The sequence below is a fragment of the Vidua chalybeata genome, chromosome 2 (genome assembly GCF_026979565.1).
Source record: "Vidua chalybeata isolate OUT-0048 chromosome 2, bVidCha1 merged haplotype, whole genome shotgun sequence".
Taxonomy (NCBI): Eukaryota; Metazoa; Chordata; class Aves; order Passeriformes; family Viduidae; genus Vidua; species Vidua chalybeata.
Genome location: NC_071531.1, coordinates 53,379,981 through 53,396,086, shown reverse-complemented (window position 1 = coordinate 53,396,086; position 16,106 = coordinate 53,379,981). Strand labels below are relative to the sequence as shown.

The following is a 16,106-nucleotide window of genomic DNA, read 5'->3' as shown; positions in this document are numbered from 1 at the left end:
AGTTTAGACACATGAAGTGAAGCCAATTGCTTTAGCCATTTTTGAGGTGTACACTGCTTTTGTAATTCAGACATACAACAAATGTTAACACTTTTAAGCAAAAATGTGTACATAAGCAAGCAAAATAAATATATTTAGTGTGGATGTTGTAAGAGAGCAGAGAGTCAAGAACAGCATAAGTAGCTCAGAATGTTTCAGCTGAATCTAACTTAACTCTCTTAAAACGTGACTCCATGTGCTGCCCGGTCCATGTGTCCTATTTCCTGTCTAGGTTTATCAAGACATCAACAAAAGGAGTATAGGAAACATCTTTCTGTTTCCAAAATACAACTTGCATCATGTTGGGAATGTGCTCTGTGACATTTGCAGGGTTGATATGTCCCATGCGGCTCATATATTCATTGTCTGGCTCCTGCTCCACAGTAAAGAGAAATTTTACAGTGGTTGAATGAAAGGGCTTATGTCTTTACTCAAAAACAAATAAACAATCAAGTCTGATTGTAGTAGTTGTTGTTACCCAAGGATACATTTTTAATCCCATAGATCTGACCAATCTGTTAAAATGACCCAAGAAAGTATGGAAAGTTAGACAAGGGAAGAACAATAAAGTGATAGGTACAATGAGAAGCAAATATTAATTTTTTTCTAATTCTTTAATATTTAGGATTTTTTCTAGAACTGTAATATCTCAATAATTAGTAGTTATAAAGCTCACATAGCTAAATATGTGACCCTGCAACACTTCACTTTCTCTCCATTAAGAGACAAAATTTATGAGCCTATCTAAAGAAAACTATGGCCATTAGGCATCGATTACAGACCGAGATTTTCTGTAGCTAATCAAAAACCCACATGCTCTTGTTGTTACATATACAGTAACAGATATATAATGCCTTCGACAGATGGCCCAGGTCAAATCTAACCCCAAATCTAAAATACCATACAATTTAGGAAATCCACATACAATCAAGAAATATTGCTCTAGACCAATATAGCATACTTTTGTAAAAAGAGCCACTAGAAATAGATTGATATCTGACCATCTGTACTGTTAGTTACTACAACTGGAAACCCTGAATCTACAGCTGGTGACTCATGTATTAGCTTTACCAAAACTAAGCATATGAACTTTAAAAACTGTATCAACAGAGTCAATTTACAATGAGTCAGCAAACTGCAAGTCCATCAAAGAGAACAGCAAGGGAAAGAACAGCTTTACTGATTTTAACAGAAGAATTTGCTTCCTATTTCTTCACAAACAATGATACTTATTTTTTATCGTGCACTTACTCTAACATGTCCAGTAATGACAATTTCTAATGGAAAATTTCTCAGAGGTACCTAGATCTTGACAGATGATTACATGCCAAATGTTTTTATCCTACTTGACTTAAGGTAATGGATAGGTAAAGGGATAGGTGCAAAGCATTAGTATGTGTGTGCATATAAATGTCCATGCATGACAATAAATTTTTGTAGCAATCCCATTAAATGACAAAAAGGTCTTCTATGTAGATGTTAATTACAAGTTAAAAAAAAAAAAAAGAAAAAAAGAAAGTCTGGGACACGTAGGATGTTGTCCTTTAGTAACCTTTGATTTTGAGGATTAAAAATTGAGATTTGTCATCCACTTGTACAGTGACTAATGAGCTAATAAATTTACAGAGAGATGAATGCAGAATTCTTGATTTCTCTTTAAAAAGGTGGCTACAACCTAAATGAATTATTTTAATAAAACAGGGAGTACAATAAAACACAATAAAACCCATAAATACTGTGAAAGGACTACGTTTTCAAGAACTCTACCCAACACTTATAAATGTAAATGAGACTGTTTACTGTGGTACCATTACTCATGAGTATAAATACCTTCTCTTTTAGTAAAGGCAAAGTTTTTAAAAAACAAAGTAATTCCTGAAAGTTGTGTATTATAAATCCTTTCACACATGGAAATTGTAAGGGATTATAGATGGTAGTCCATGTAAGAAAGAATTATTATCCTTCATGACTTTGAGCAGGTAATTTCATTCTTTTTTTCCCCTTTGCCTTCCTATTCTTCACCTATGAATCCTATTTTTCTTGTAAGCTCATTGAAGAAGGAATTATTTATATCTGTAGTTTAATCCTCCAGTATTGACTGGGGACTGTAGGAACAGTTGCAACGCAGATACAACAAATGGATACAGGTAGTCATAGCTGAAAGCATCATACCTACACTATTGTTACAGTTTACTATGAAGATGCTTCTTGGTTTGGAGCATGTGTTCTAAAGAAAACTGGTCTTCCTTTTGTCAAAAACTCCTCATGATTTCTAATAGTTTCTAGAGTTCACTACAGACTTACTTCATTTATTGTCCTTATCACTCTACTCCTCCCTTTCTGTTTTCACTTGCCTGCTTTCTGTGCCTCTACAACATATTGTTACTGTAGGAGGTATTCACACTGTCTAACTTTAGTCAACTAATTTAGGGCTCTGAATCACCCTCTTTGAGTGCCTACATCTCATAGAATATGACTATATATGGAATAGAATTTTTAAACTCAGGTGTTCTAATATGTACTTTTTTCAAACACCCAAAATAGCTTGGCCTAAGTGGTGTTAATATTTCACTGCATAAAGCAGTGCCTGTCAACAGTAAGCAAATTTATTAAGTGACTGGGTTACAGGTATTTTTGCACTAGCTTGGCATCTCCCTTTCCTTTTTTCTCACCTAGATTTAATGCAGTAATCACACTATCTGTAGCAAAGCATAAAAGAAAAAAATAAAGAAGATTAAATGCAAATAGTATCTACTAATGGAATTTGCTAAAATATCCACAGAATTTAAAAAGCAAATGCCTGCTCAATAAATTGCTGCATTCAGCCAAGGAGGCTGCAGCTGGGAGTAAGACAGTACATCAGTCCCACACCTAACCACATCTTGACCTTTCTTTTGAGACTGTCAACAAAGGTGCCAATTAGAGCAATGATTTAGAGCAACACATTTTGCGTTCTGCTAAACACAACTGTTACCAAGGGGACAAAGATCAGGCATTTTGCTTAATACTGGATGCCTGATGGGCTCGGTACAGATCTTCCACTGACAAACACTTTGGTAAGCCTCAATATGAGAAGTAGGTAAGTGCACCACCCACATACTTTTCTTTTGATCTCCTGGGACACAGAAAAGCTTATACTGTAAATATCTGAAGGATTTCCTGGCATATTTTTGATTTTGTTTAGTTTATCATCTCTCACACACAAACTCAGTCATCTAAGAAATTGCTAAATTCTTTTTGTATCAGGACAATGTTAAACTATTTGTTTCCATATATCACAATTAATATATGGCCATAAATTATGCATCCTAATTCAACATAATGAGAGCTGCAGTCCAGGTATTCAAATTTAGCTGCTGAAAGCCTCCCCTTCAACCAAGCCATAATAAAAGGCTTAAGCAACATATGAATCAACTATCAAGTTATTTATTTACAGAATGGTAAATGAGATAAGGTGATGAGAGACAGAAAAAGAAGAAAATTTTTTTCTATCTCAGTTGCAGAATGAATGCATGCAATTTTGATAAAACTTAGAAGGGCAAGATGAAAACAATGTATAGTTGAATACAAACTGTCCATATCATAAAAAAAAGAAGTTATATACCAAGAGTAGGGAAAGGACTATGAAACAGTCTTAAATATAAGATTAAATTTTATCTTGGAGTTCCACTAGCAGGATGCATGTTGATGATTTCACAAACAACATAATATAAAGACCATCTATTTTGAGTGTACAAGAAAATCTTTAGCTGACACAGGCATTCAAAGAATTACTTTGAAAGAAGTCAGGCATTTCTATATGTGGTTCACTAAAATTAAAAAAAACCTATATATATAACAATTACTACTAATTCATATGTATCTAAAGTTCAATTAAAATAAGTGGAACTAGTTTTACTCAGTACAATATTGTTTGTCCATCCCAATCAGACCTGATTCCCCCACAGCAAATTCTATGAACTGATCATCTAAGGAGAAGCACAGGACATGGAATGACACAAGACATGTCCAAGTAGATTTTCAGTACAAGAAGTATTTCAAACTGAATCTGTATTAAGGCATACTGACTGACATTCATGATAGGCCTACTTACTTGTATCTACCAAATCATGGGAGGTGAGAAGAACTTACATAACATACTCTACTTTAAATCTCATCTTTCTCAGTAAAAGTTATGAAAAAAATTTCAAACATTGGGCTAAAATTTACCAGGCACTTAGAGATGTTTGCATGCAAACTAGCTACTGCTACATTAAAATTCTTTTACAGTTAGGCACAGGATTAACAAGTTTATTTACCAGTTGTCTCTTTTTTAAAATAAGTATTATGTCTTTTGGGAGGTGGAGGTGGTGGTTCGGGTTTTTTTGATCTTATGGTGAGAAAAAGTCTATTGTGTAACAGCAAGCTATGATGTAACTATGATCAACACTTCTGTCTTCCCTAAAACTAGCCTGGGAAAAAAAAATCAGTACCTTGAAAAAACACATAGTTTTGAAGCTATAAAAAGAAGCTAATTGAATTGATATATTTTTCAAATTTTAAAGAAAAAGACAATATAAATATTATTGCTTTTCTCTTTGGGGATTTTCTTCTCCCCTGGCCTCCTGCAGCTCTAACTTACTATTGCATGAACAGCACTATGTTATACCTTCTTAATGGGATATGAATTAGAACCTAAAAGTTAAAGGCCAATCTGATTTCACTGTTCAAAATCAATAAAATCTGAAATTTAACAAAAACCAGATGAACAACTAAAAACAAGTAAATGAGTGAAGCTATCACAGATACCGTTTCTTTTAAATGACAAGGTAGTTACCTTCCATTAAGTTGCCTACTAAAGACTTGCCTTTAAAATAAAAATATTATTCATTCAGTAGAATCGGGTTTTTACAAAACTACAGAGATAAATACAACATAGAAATCTTTAGCCTAGAGAACATTTTGAATTTTATTTATGTTCTTTTTTGATATGGTTTTGCAATAAATGGTCAGTAAGAGCCTGAGAATATAACACAACATTTTGCAATACTGTGTTTAATTTTGATAGGAAAGAAACTATTAAGTATTTCCACTGATTCATTCTTGGGTTCCATACCAATTAGGAAAATTCAAAGGGGAGACTCTTGAGAGTTACGTTTTCAAAAGTCAACAGTCAAGGTTATGAATGGACAGCATTCACATACCTGTTGATGTTCACAGGTTGTTAATGATACACTAATACACTTAAAAAAATACTTATTATGGAAGGAAATGATAATGACATCTTGTGCATAGGCAAGATTTGAGAATTTTGTGAAATCTTTCTAAGTATGAAGACAGAAGTTTATTTTATTAAGATTCAGCTAGAAGAACACTTTCTTGTCTAACAGATAAATGACATGATACCTTGCATGTTACCTGTCAAATACTTGATTTGATAGATTCTCCATTTCTCAAAGTCACATTGGCATGAAAAAAAAATTGAAGTTAATGTAATAATTAATGTATCTGTCCATCTCGCTTTAGTGTTTTCAGCAGTTTTCTTCTGGGAACCATATATAATTCTGCTCTGAGAGATTTTTCTGGATGGTTTAAGGATCACGGTTTGTCTTAAATAGAAAAGTAACATTAAAAGTGTCAGGAAAAAGTCAATGTCTTTGAAAAATAGAGAGCTGTAATAAAGAAAAAAAAAACAAATAAAACCAAACCAAACAAAAAGCAAAATCCCAAGTGATTTGAGAGCATTCATAAAAACTGATTTTCAACAGTATCTTTGTTGTATTTGGATGAAGTCTCAGTTCCACTTTAAAAAACAGATTTCCTGTTGGCATTTACTATTATGATTCTTAACTTTAAGTGATATTGTAAGAACTAAATAGAAAAAATACATATATTTATGTGTCTGTGATTGTATATATGTGGAAAATCCCCAGTAAGGGCAGCAAAAAATTGTCCCTTGATCAAGTTCTTGATCAAGTATAGGACAGCTGAGTATCTTACACATATATTTCTATGACTGTAAACTTCAGGAAAAAAAAAAAAAGGGAAAAAACCCTAAATTCAGAAAGGTTACCTTTTGTGCCTCATAATTCTATTAGTTTGCTTAGAATAAAAGAAAAAAAATATAATTACATTTTGGTTTATATGCAATTGAAATACAAAAACACCACCCAAACCTGCTCCCAGTAGTTATGTAAACTCCTGTGATCCAAACTTGATGTTTTTCTTGTCACAGATTTCAGGATGAAACTGGACTTTCCAAATAAAGAAGTATTTTAGCCAATATCATCCTTAACAGTTTACTCCCACTGTGATATTTCACTTACTATCTTGTACATTAAAGTAATAACTATTGATACCACTCCCCAGAAAGAAGTCATTACTTGGGACTAACAGCATGGAAGGATGGAAAGTAATAAAACATTCTATTTGAAAAATGCAGTGTCTCTTATGGGTTCTGATATCCTGCTACCCTGGGGAACATAGGAGGTTGCACAGTCTTCTAAGGAAAGTAGAGAACCAAGAAGCCTGTCTGAAAATGGGAAAATCTGAATATATTCAAATCAATTCTTATATAGGTTCTAGAGAAAAAAGAAAAAAAAACATCCTGAAAAGAAAGAAGTGCAGATTCTTTCCTGAAATGTTATAGCGATACAGGTTTATTTCAGACAGTATTTAAATACTTGTTTATTGATATATTTTATCATTATGGGCTTACATGAAAAATCGTGGGATACAGGCTTGCTTAGTGAGTTATAGCTTTCTAGAAGTGCTGAAAAGTATTCTGTGACATTCTCACAAATAAAAAAGCACCATTGAAAAGGCATATATTTATCTCTTAATACTACTTGAATGTACACACATTTCAAGAGATATATTACTCCACAGCAATTGCAAAGCACAGACATTTTCAGTATGAAGCCAGCACCAGGCACAGTATTGTCACTGTTTTCCATATGCATTGTTTCCACAAAACTCTACCGCCAATCATTTAATGTTATTTTCTTAGGTTTGGCGGGCAAACTGTAAAAACTGACAGAAATTTTTATTAGGTGGCTGCTTATTTTGCAAATCTATTGTAAAAATCATTCAGCTTTGAATTGTCGCAGTAAGCTCATATTTTTGGTATAATTTTTTTCCTCTAAATTAACTAAATGACACACAGTATAGTTTCTGTTCTTATATTTGATGCAAAAGTGTCATTAATATAACATTATGTTCACTAATAGGTATGACTGTACAGTTTATGGTCTAACTCTGTCACTTTCTTATGCTGCACAAACCCTGTGGTATTTTAGAGCCTTCCAAAATTAAGTGAGAGCACTGACTTTTCTTCCTATTCTTCCTTCAAATGAGAAACTCTAAATTTTCGATTGTGCTATATTTTACTGGCAATTTTTGTGTTGCTATGAATTAACAAAAAGGTCACATTGGCATGTTTTACTGTTACTCTCTTATAATTCTGCATCCTATATTTTACTGTATCAAAGTAGCTTGATAAAATAAAAAGAATATATATAGTACAAATATTCTTATACACAGAGATATATATGTGTGCATATATATATATATATATAGGTATGTATGATTGGTCCATAGATAGTCATGGATTATACTTCATGTTCTGTCCTCTCATCTTATCAGGCACCAGCACTAGTTATTGAGGAGTTATTAGCATTTTCATAGGCTTGTTCACAAATTAAATAGTTGATACCTGTTGTCAACCTCTGCTCCACCCAAAATAGTTTGGATTAGGGTTAGGTGGACTACAGTATGGAAAATACTGGATTTATGTCAGATGAAACTATGGGAATATCACAAGAAGTTCTAGCTTCCCTTATAGTTCCTTTACCAAACAGGGAGGTTCTGAGTTGCAGGTGTCTGATCACATTTCCCACCAATATATTCAGGATCTCTTTTAGTGTCCAGTCTGAGTTCAAGGCAGTGGCATGCATCTGTGCAAGGTGTCCCAAGCTGTCTGAGGAGCCTTCTCTGTGTAAGCAATCTTCTTGGTGAAGAAAGGTGGTGAGGTCTGTTGCATACTGTAGGCAGTCAGGGTTGATGAAGCACACATAGACTGTCTCAGGGAGAGGATGGAGAACACTTGAGAGAAAGAGAGAGAGATACCAGGAAATAAGCAGGCCTAGGGGAGGTCAGGATGTATAAAGCCTCAAAATAACTTTGCCCTTCCCCTTTCCAACAAGAACTTTAGATATTTTAAATCTTAAAATACCTTGGTTCATATCAGAATGTGAAAGAAAATCTTGAAAATTAACAGTTGTCTAGACCATACCATTTTGCTTTTTCCTTATTTTCACACAAAGCCTGAGGTGTAAGAAGTAGACTCATATACTCCTGCCTATTTGGACTGATTATATTCCTCATTTTTAGGATTATCACCAAGACAATTCTAAGAACTGTTATGTTGAAAGCTTGCTCCCATTTTGATTTTGAATGTGTCTGCCCAACATGATGAATTAATTACTTTTCCATTCTCTGTCCTTAATTTCCATACTTGTGGTTGTAAACAGGATAGTTGTCTCTCAAACACTTAGCTTTGGTTGTGAAGGCAACTTGGCCCTTAACCTTGTTAGTGTAATTGAATAAATATGGCAAGAACAATGTTCCTCTCAAGAGACTCAGTCTCCATCTCAGAGACTTAATAAGAGTCTAGTAATTTTGGGATAGGATGCAAAATGAAGTAAAACTTTTCTCAAAAATTAAAAAAACAAAAGCATACATACTGTCAATTTTCACCGTAGCAAAACCTCAACAGTAGGGTACTTCAAGGCACCATACAAGGACCAAGTTTTCAAAATGTATTAAATAACATCTAAAAAGGTGAACAGCAATTTGGCAAAATTTACAAATAACAAGAAAATCATGTTAACCAAGTCTAAATAAGACAGGAAACCTGAGAAAAATTTGACTCAGGGAGATGGGTGGCCATCTTAAAAGATGTGAAAATAATGTATTTAAATGAAAAATACGGCCTATTGAAAAAACAAACAACAAACCATCAAACAAACAAACAAAAAGCCCAAAACCCAAAACAAAGCAAAGAAACTTAAACCTGTAACAGATCATTTGTTTTATCAGAGATCTCAATTATGAGCACTATCTTAGGAAAAACACCTGGGTCTCACTGCAGACAGCTCAATGAAGAGCCCTGCTTGATGAGCAGCTGCAGTCAAAAAAGCACATAAAATTTTCAGATGCATAAGAAATGAGGTGAAGAATAAGAAAGAAAGAAAATATGTCATTATATGACTCAATAATTTTCCCTTCTCTGGAATAGTGTGAAGTACTGGTCATGCCATCACAAAAAGATATTACTGAATTAGGAGGTATTCAGAAAAGAGTGATTGTGATAATTAGGCATATAGACAAGCCTTCATATGAAAAGACTGAAAAAGACTGGAATTGTTAACCTTAAGGAAAAAAAATGAATAAGGAAGGATATGATGGAAGTATAGAAATGGTAAGCGGCAAAGAGAAAATAGATCAGGAGCTTCTGTAGTCCTGCGTCTCATAATTCAAGAACAAAAGGACACTAAGTGAAAGTGAAAAGCAGCAGCTCCAAAACTGATAAAAGAACATACTTTTTAATGCAGCACATAATTAGATTATGGAATTCAATGCCACAGGATGTCACTGATGTCAAGACCTTACCAAGGCTTAAAGAAGGACTTGACACTTATAACTCTTTATATTCTTGGGAATGTTATGCTAACTAACTGTTAAAAGGTTTTGAAAGAGGGGTTATGTGGCATGTTTCATTATTTAAAAGACAATAATTTAAAAAAGAATTTGGAGAAAAATTCCCTCTAAGTGGATTTTCCCATCTGTAGCTGTTTGATTATTTTGTTATTTTCTTTGCTTCATATGTTGGCATTTTCCCTTGAGACATCTGGGCAGTCTTGGAGGGAGGCTGTGTAATAATAAATAACTATTCTGTTCTAATTACTAGTATTTATCTGTATCTTAGTTTCTCCTGTATCTTAGTATCTCCTATAAAATCTTAGTATTAGGACTTTGGGCTTCCCTTTTGCAGAATAATTTTCTTATGCTCTATTGTATTCCACTTCATCCCAGTTAGCCAACTGGATTTGTCACCCATTGTCAATTAGTATAACCATTGTTGTAAGCTATATAGCATTGTGCATATATTTGGAGCAACTGTGAAACTTCTAGATGCAGAACCAAATATATTTTTGCTGTGACAGCTATACAATTGATTCTGTGTGTCCCAATTGTCTTCCAGCCCTATCTTAACCTCCAGCTATGCTATTGACATCTTGCTTCACATCCTGCAGCTGGAAAACATATGCAATGTCTCTAAAATAGAGGCACTTTAGGTTTTAAACTTCCTATTCTCCACAGCTTACCACTTTTTTCTCCTTTCTGCCTGCCTGGCTGCTCAGAGAGATAAAGTATTCTTGTTCCCATTTTTGTTCTTATACTATTTCTTTTCTAATTCATTAGCTTTTTCTTTACCTAGTTTTTTGTTTTTTTTTTTTTTTTCTGTATGAAGGCTTTCAGTGCAGGTAAAAAATGACAGGCATAAGCATAAAAGAACTTGTCCTCAGATCAGATCTGTTAAGTGAAAACTGAATCAAAAACAGCATGTGAGAGATACTTGGTAGAAGCAGGATTGCTGATTTTGAACAGTGTTCTCAAACAGGTCTTCCTCCTGCTGTTATAAATTTAATTACATTCTCAAAGCTGGAGGGGAGGGAGGGAGGCAGGAAGAAAACCTTTAAGTACCCACCTATGCACCCAGCAAAATACCTGCTAAATTCTGCGAGGTTTTGGAGGTAACTATAAAGTGAATATACTGGGGGTGGGGGCAGAGAGAGCAGCTGTGCTGGTAGGGCCAGCTGGGGGGTTGCATGTGCCTTGAACAGAAGTTAAATTCAGACAATGCTTACAAACTGGACACCACGAAGAAACTGTGAAGATACCAAGGGATAACACCTGAAGAAGAAAGGCTGCCCCAACTGAGCTAAGAAACGACTAGCTACCACACAGAAACATGGTATGTTTTGTCTCCTTCTCTTCCCCAACAATGTCCGTCACAGAAGGTTTTCAAGATTCAATGTGGCAGGTTGCCAGATAATGTCATCAAAATTCTCCTTCCTACAAAAGGCTGGGCCTTTGAAGGTCCCTTCCAAACTGGGCAGTTGTGTGATTCTATGAATTGTCACTGTATATATTAGTACACCACTTTGGTACTGACTATTTTCCTGAACTTCATATGCATGGCTCACTAACAAAACATAGTCCTATAATTACTTTCTCTTTTTTTCTATTGTAGGATAAAAATATTAAAGTAGCAAAAAATAGGTAATGTTCGACCTCTCACAAACTGAGTTGGTATATCACACACAATGCTACAAAACACCATGCAGATTACATATTTGTGTTGTCTTTGGGACATCCACATTGCACTCACCATATGGTTTAGATAAGCCTGAGGGTTTACAGTTAGTCTGCAAGGCTGGTTTTAGGCTGAGTTCAACCCACAGAACACATACTGAGGACACTCAGGCATAAATATGCTACTGTAGTACAACATTCAATAGCAAAAGAGGAGGAGCTGACTAGCAACAGTAAGGAATTTCATTTTAAAAGCCTAGAAGAAATTGATCCTGAATTATGTGGAATAATAAAAAGCATGAATACTGCTAGTCTCACAGGAATATGAGAATATTTTTTCCATCTTTGAGTATTTACAAACACAAACTCCAAATAATTATGTTTATTGTTCTTCACCGTTTAAATTTTAATACTTAATTCTTATTGATTACGATTCCTTCACCATGAAACAAGGAAGTACCTTTAATTTGAAAGGCAGCTACTAGCAAAATAGTGTGTTGTATTACTACCTAAATAAAAAAAAAAATACCCAAATGATGCACAAATACTGTATTTTCAGCTATATTTTGCCAATTTTATTTTACTAAAACTCACCTAGTTTTAACTTCTCTTCCTTCTTGAAAATTCATATTGTGAAAAGAAGCAGGAGACCACCTGGTCAGGAAGAGCAGATTTACCTAAATGGTCATTATTTTGCAACAAAAAGTTACAAAAAGTCTTCACCTAGATGTTTATGCTCCCTTTTCAAGTCTGCCAGCCTGCCTTTTGAAGTCCTCTGTTCTAAAAATTGTCACCAGTTAAAAAGCATGCCCTGAAGTCACGAAACATTTTCATATGAACAATTGATACATTTACTGAAAACTATTCTAACAAATATGCTTTACCCTTCTTAGCAAAGAAAAATAAATGTCACCCATCTATTAAAACAAAAGATAAAATGTCTCATTATGATTATTGCAGCAAAATTTGGTTTCATTACCTCATTCATGTTACACAATGCATGCTATCTTCCAGTTTTACATAGTGAAGCTAAACAACATATTGTACCTTTTTTCCCCCTATATCTCATATTAGGTCTATGTTCTTTTGTTATGAATTGTGTCTGGTATAGACAAATACACTTCTTTTACCATTAAAACAGTCTTATCTTGAAAATTTAAGTGAATTAGATTAGGTAGAAATGTGCATGGAATAAAATACGGATGTGATAAATTTCAGCATTTTAGTTAAAGTTAGTTGTTTTGTTTTGTGTCACTGTAGGGCACTTGGTTTTGTTTTCAGCCACTGTATACTTGATAATGAGCTTTGGAACAAGTACCAGTGAATACCATTCCATCTGCTTCCATTATGGTAAATGATTTTTAAAAACAGAAAAGAGAATTTGTGCCTATTTTAAAAGACAAAAATTAATGTGCAGAATGTTATAAGACCCCCATTCAGCACATCTAAAAAGTGAACCTTCTAAACCTGGAATTTCATTTACCCAGTTACAAGTTAGATTTCAGGAGTAAAGGTGAAACTAATAGACCTTCTTAAAACAAAGGCCTACTGAGTTTTATGCTCTCCAATCTATTACAACTTTATCTATTTAACATAGAAAATCATATTCAGTCCTATGCAGAGCCCACAGGCTTGCATGTAGCTTTCTCTACACCTTATTTGGGATTTGGCATACATGACACTTTATCCACAATCCAAAAGTGATTTTTTTTTTTCCGTTCAGTGCAGAGATTGAGCTATGCTTAATGGTTTTGAATTTGTTTCCCTAAGGATGAAAAGCTCCTTTTTTTCTCAGACATTTCAATCAGGAGTAGTGCGGTTGGAAGACACCAACGGCAAAGTACAGCTTTTTTTATTCTGTAGTTTTCATGAAGACATAAGCCACATTTCCATGAAAATAGTTAAGTAATCAGAAAAGCTTAAACATACTTAATAGTAAAGCTAAACATAACTAATACCTAAGTATAGTTATAAATGTAACTTGCACTTAACATAAGTATATGATATGGTTTATGCACCATAAAATAAACCACAGGATCCCAGCATTAGCAAAGATAATAACAGATTCTCTGCTTCTATTGTCCTAGCATAAATTTATCTCTGAGTATTACTAGATAAAATCTAAGCTGTTACTATTCCCTTTGTCCACATTAAAATTTTCCAATATTAAAATATAGGTAATGTCAGATTTGTAATGGCTTCCACAAAACCACTCATGTATCAAAATCAGCCTCTATTCAGGATTCCAAAGAGAACAAGGGCCCAGATGTGCAACCCTCATCCATATAATTAATCCCATGATATTCACTACTTAAATATAAGTAAGCAATTACTTAAGTGAGGTGTTTGTAGGATGAGGCCTGAAATTGTTGATTTTGTTCCTAGCCAGTAGTTTATGCACGTATAGCTTTCTATTTTTTAATTGTTTTAAATTTAAAATTCTAAGTCTTTTACATTTATCCAGGAAGGTCAGTTTTGGAAGTTTTAAGTTTATAAGGGGAAGTTCTAAGATAATAAGGGGCATTACAGAGGGATCATCTTATGCTGTGCAATGGACAATTGCTACATAAAATATCTTGGGTTTCTGTCTCCCATGAGATTAAAATTGCTAGTAAAAGGAACTATGAAAAGGCAAAGCAATCTCTGAGCCAATAAGACTTTTATAAACCACTGTGGAGATAGATATTCTGGATCTTTCTTTTCCTTAGTTTACGAAATTCAGTGGATTTTCAGTTCGTGTTAACCGGAATTCTCTTTTGAACTCTTCTTCTTCATCTCCTTTCTAATCTCCCAAACTGTCAGTGTTCAGACATAAGATAATTTTTTTTCCAGCTCATTCATTTCTTCCAAAAGATCTCAAAGTACAAAGCAGACAATTATTTATCCAGAGATGGATGAAAGTGAACATTATTGTCACACTTTTAGTAAGTTTGCAGATGATACCAAGTTGGGTGGGAGTGTTGCCTTTTGGAGGGTAGGAAGGCTCAGAAGAGGGATCTAGAAAGGTTGGATCAATGGGCTTAGGTGAATTGCATGAGGTTAAATATGATAAAGTGATGGATTCTACACTTGGGTCACAATAATCTCACTCCCTACTGTTTTGGGGATGGTTGGCTGGAAATCTGCCCAACAAAAAAGGACTTGGGGTGCTGTTTGACAGCTGGGTGAACATGATCCAACTGTGCCCAGGTGGCCAAGAGGGCCAATGGCACCCTGGCCTGTATCAGCAACAGTGTGACCAGCAGGAACAGGTCAGTGATTGTCCTCCAGTACTTAGCACTGGTGAGGCCACAACCCAAATCTTGTGTTCAGTTTTGGGCCTCTCACTACAAGGACATTGAGGTGCTGGAGGGTGTCCAGAGAAGGGCAATGAATCTGATGAAGAGTCTGAAGCCCAAGTCTTACAAGGAGCAGCTGAGGGTACCAAGGTTGTTTAGACTGTTAAAAAAGAGGTTCAGGGTTGAACTTGTACTCTCTACAAGTACCTGAGATGATGATGTAGCCAGCTGGGGGCTGTTCTTTTCTTCCAGGTAAAAAGCAATAGGATAAGGGGAAGTGGCCTCAAATTGTGCTGGGGGAGGTTTAGATAGGATACCAGGAAAATATCTCAGAGAAAAGGTTGTCAAGCATTTAAATGGGCTACCCAGAGAAGTTGTTGAGTCACCATTCCTGGAAGTATTTAAGACGTGCAGCTGAGGCACTTACAGACATGGCTTAGTGATGGACTTGGCAGTGCTGGGTTAATGGTTGGACTCAATGATCTTAAAGGATCTTTCACTCCTTAATTATTCTGATTCTGCAAAGTTCTGACATGGGATGAAGGAATAGAGAGTCCTAAACATGTTACAGTCTGATTTTTTTTCAGCATTTGGAGGGAAGTTATATTTGGGGTATAGATATTCTGTCCTCCACTCAAGCTCTAAAAGAACTGAGACTCAGAATCATGTAGGTATAAGCATTCCAAGTGAATTAATCTGTTGGAATTGTAGCTATATGTGTAAAATTATATACTTCTGATTAGTTATTAAGTTCTGCAATTCCCAAGTGCTAACACAGGTTGCAATTGCCACATAGTAAGTCAAAAGCAAAAGGATAAGCTCTCTGCAGTAAATGAGATGATGGCTGAAGACTTGAGAGCTCGTATTTGGCCAAACTTAAGATTTGTATAGGACAAACAGGGCTGAGAAACAATTTTAATCAATAGTGGACAATTTTTGATGGAGAAAATAGAAAGATTATATTGATCTTGTCAACCTCATCTCACACTCTCTTTAATTACTATGGCCAAATTAGAAGTAGTATCTCCTACTAAATTGATCATGCCAACCAAATTTCCATACAGTTAACTCCAAATAATGAATAGCCTACAGGACAAACTTTATTCATAACTTCATACACTTTTAACAATCTTTTCTAAAACAGTGGTTAGGATTGTGACTCTTGGCCTCAACAGAAATCAGTAGCAGGTGTATATTGTCCAAAAGAAAATTAGCATTTCATTGATTTGTTACTTTACTGTGTGCTATTTCTCTACCAATGTCTTCTAATGTCTTGGGCAATTTACAGATTTAGTTTTCATTCAAGTGAGGTATTTGAAGTGCTTGGCTGGTCCCAACATTCTGCAAATTATCTATAGCTGTTCCAAGCTACTTCTCACATGTCCTGATGGGCAGTATTTTGGCTTTGCAACAGCTGTTGGCCTATTTAGA

The 16,106-nt window shown here is 34.8% G+C and overlaps 1 protein-coding gene across 4 annotated transcripts in view; it reads right to left on the bottom strand.

Annotated features, from left to right (window-relative positions):
• Window positions 1-16,106, bottom strand: part of PCDH9 (protocadherin 9) — a 682,988-nt gene that overhangs the window by 494,509 nt on the left and 172,373 nt on the right. The window contains exon 3 of one of the 4 annotated variants that reach the window (XM_053968609.1): window positions 6,660-8,121. The exons of the other annotated variants lie outside the window; for them this stretch is intronic. Coding sequence (XP_053824584.1) covers window positions 8,101-8,121 — 21 coding nt within the window. The 3' untranslated portion in view covers window positions 6,660-8,100. Of the gene's footprint in view, window positions 1-6,659; window positions 8,122-16,106 lie in introns of those variants that run through there. 4 annotated transcript variants of the gene reach the window in all.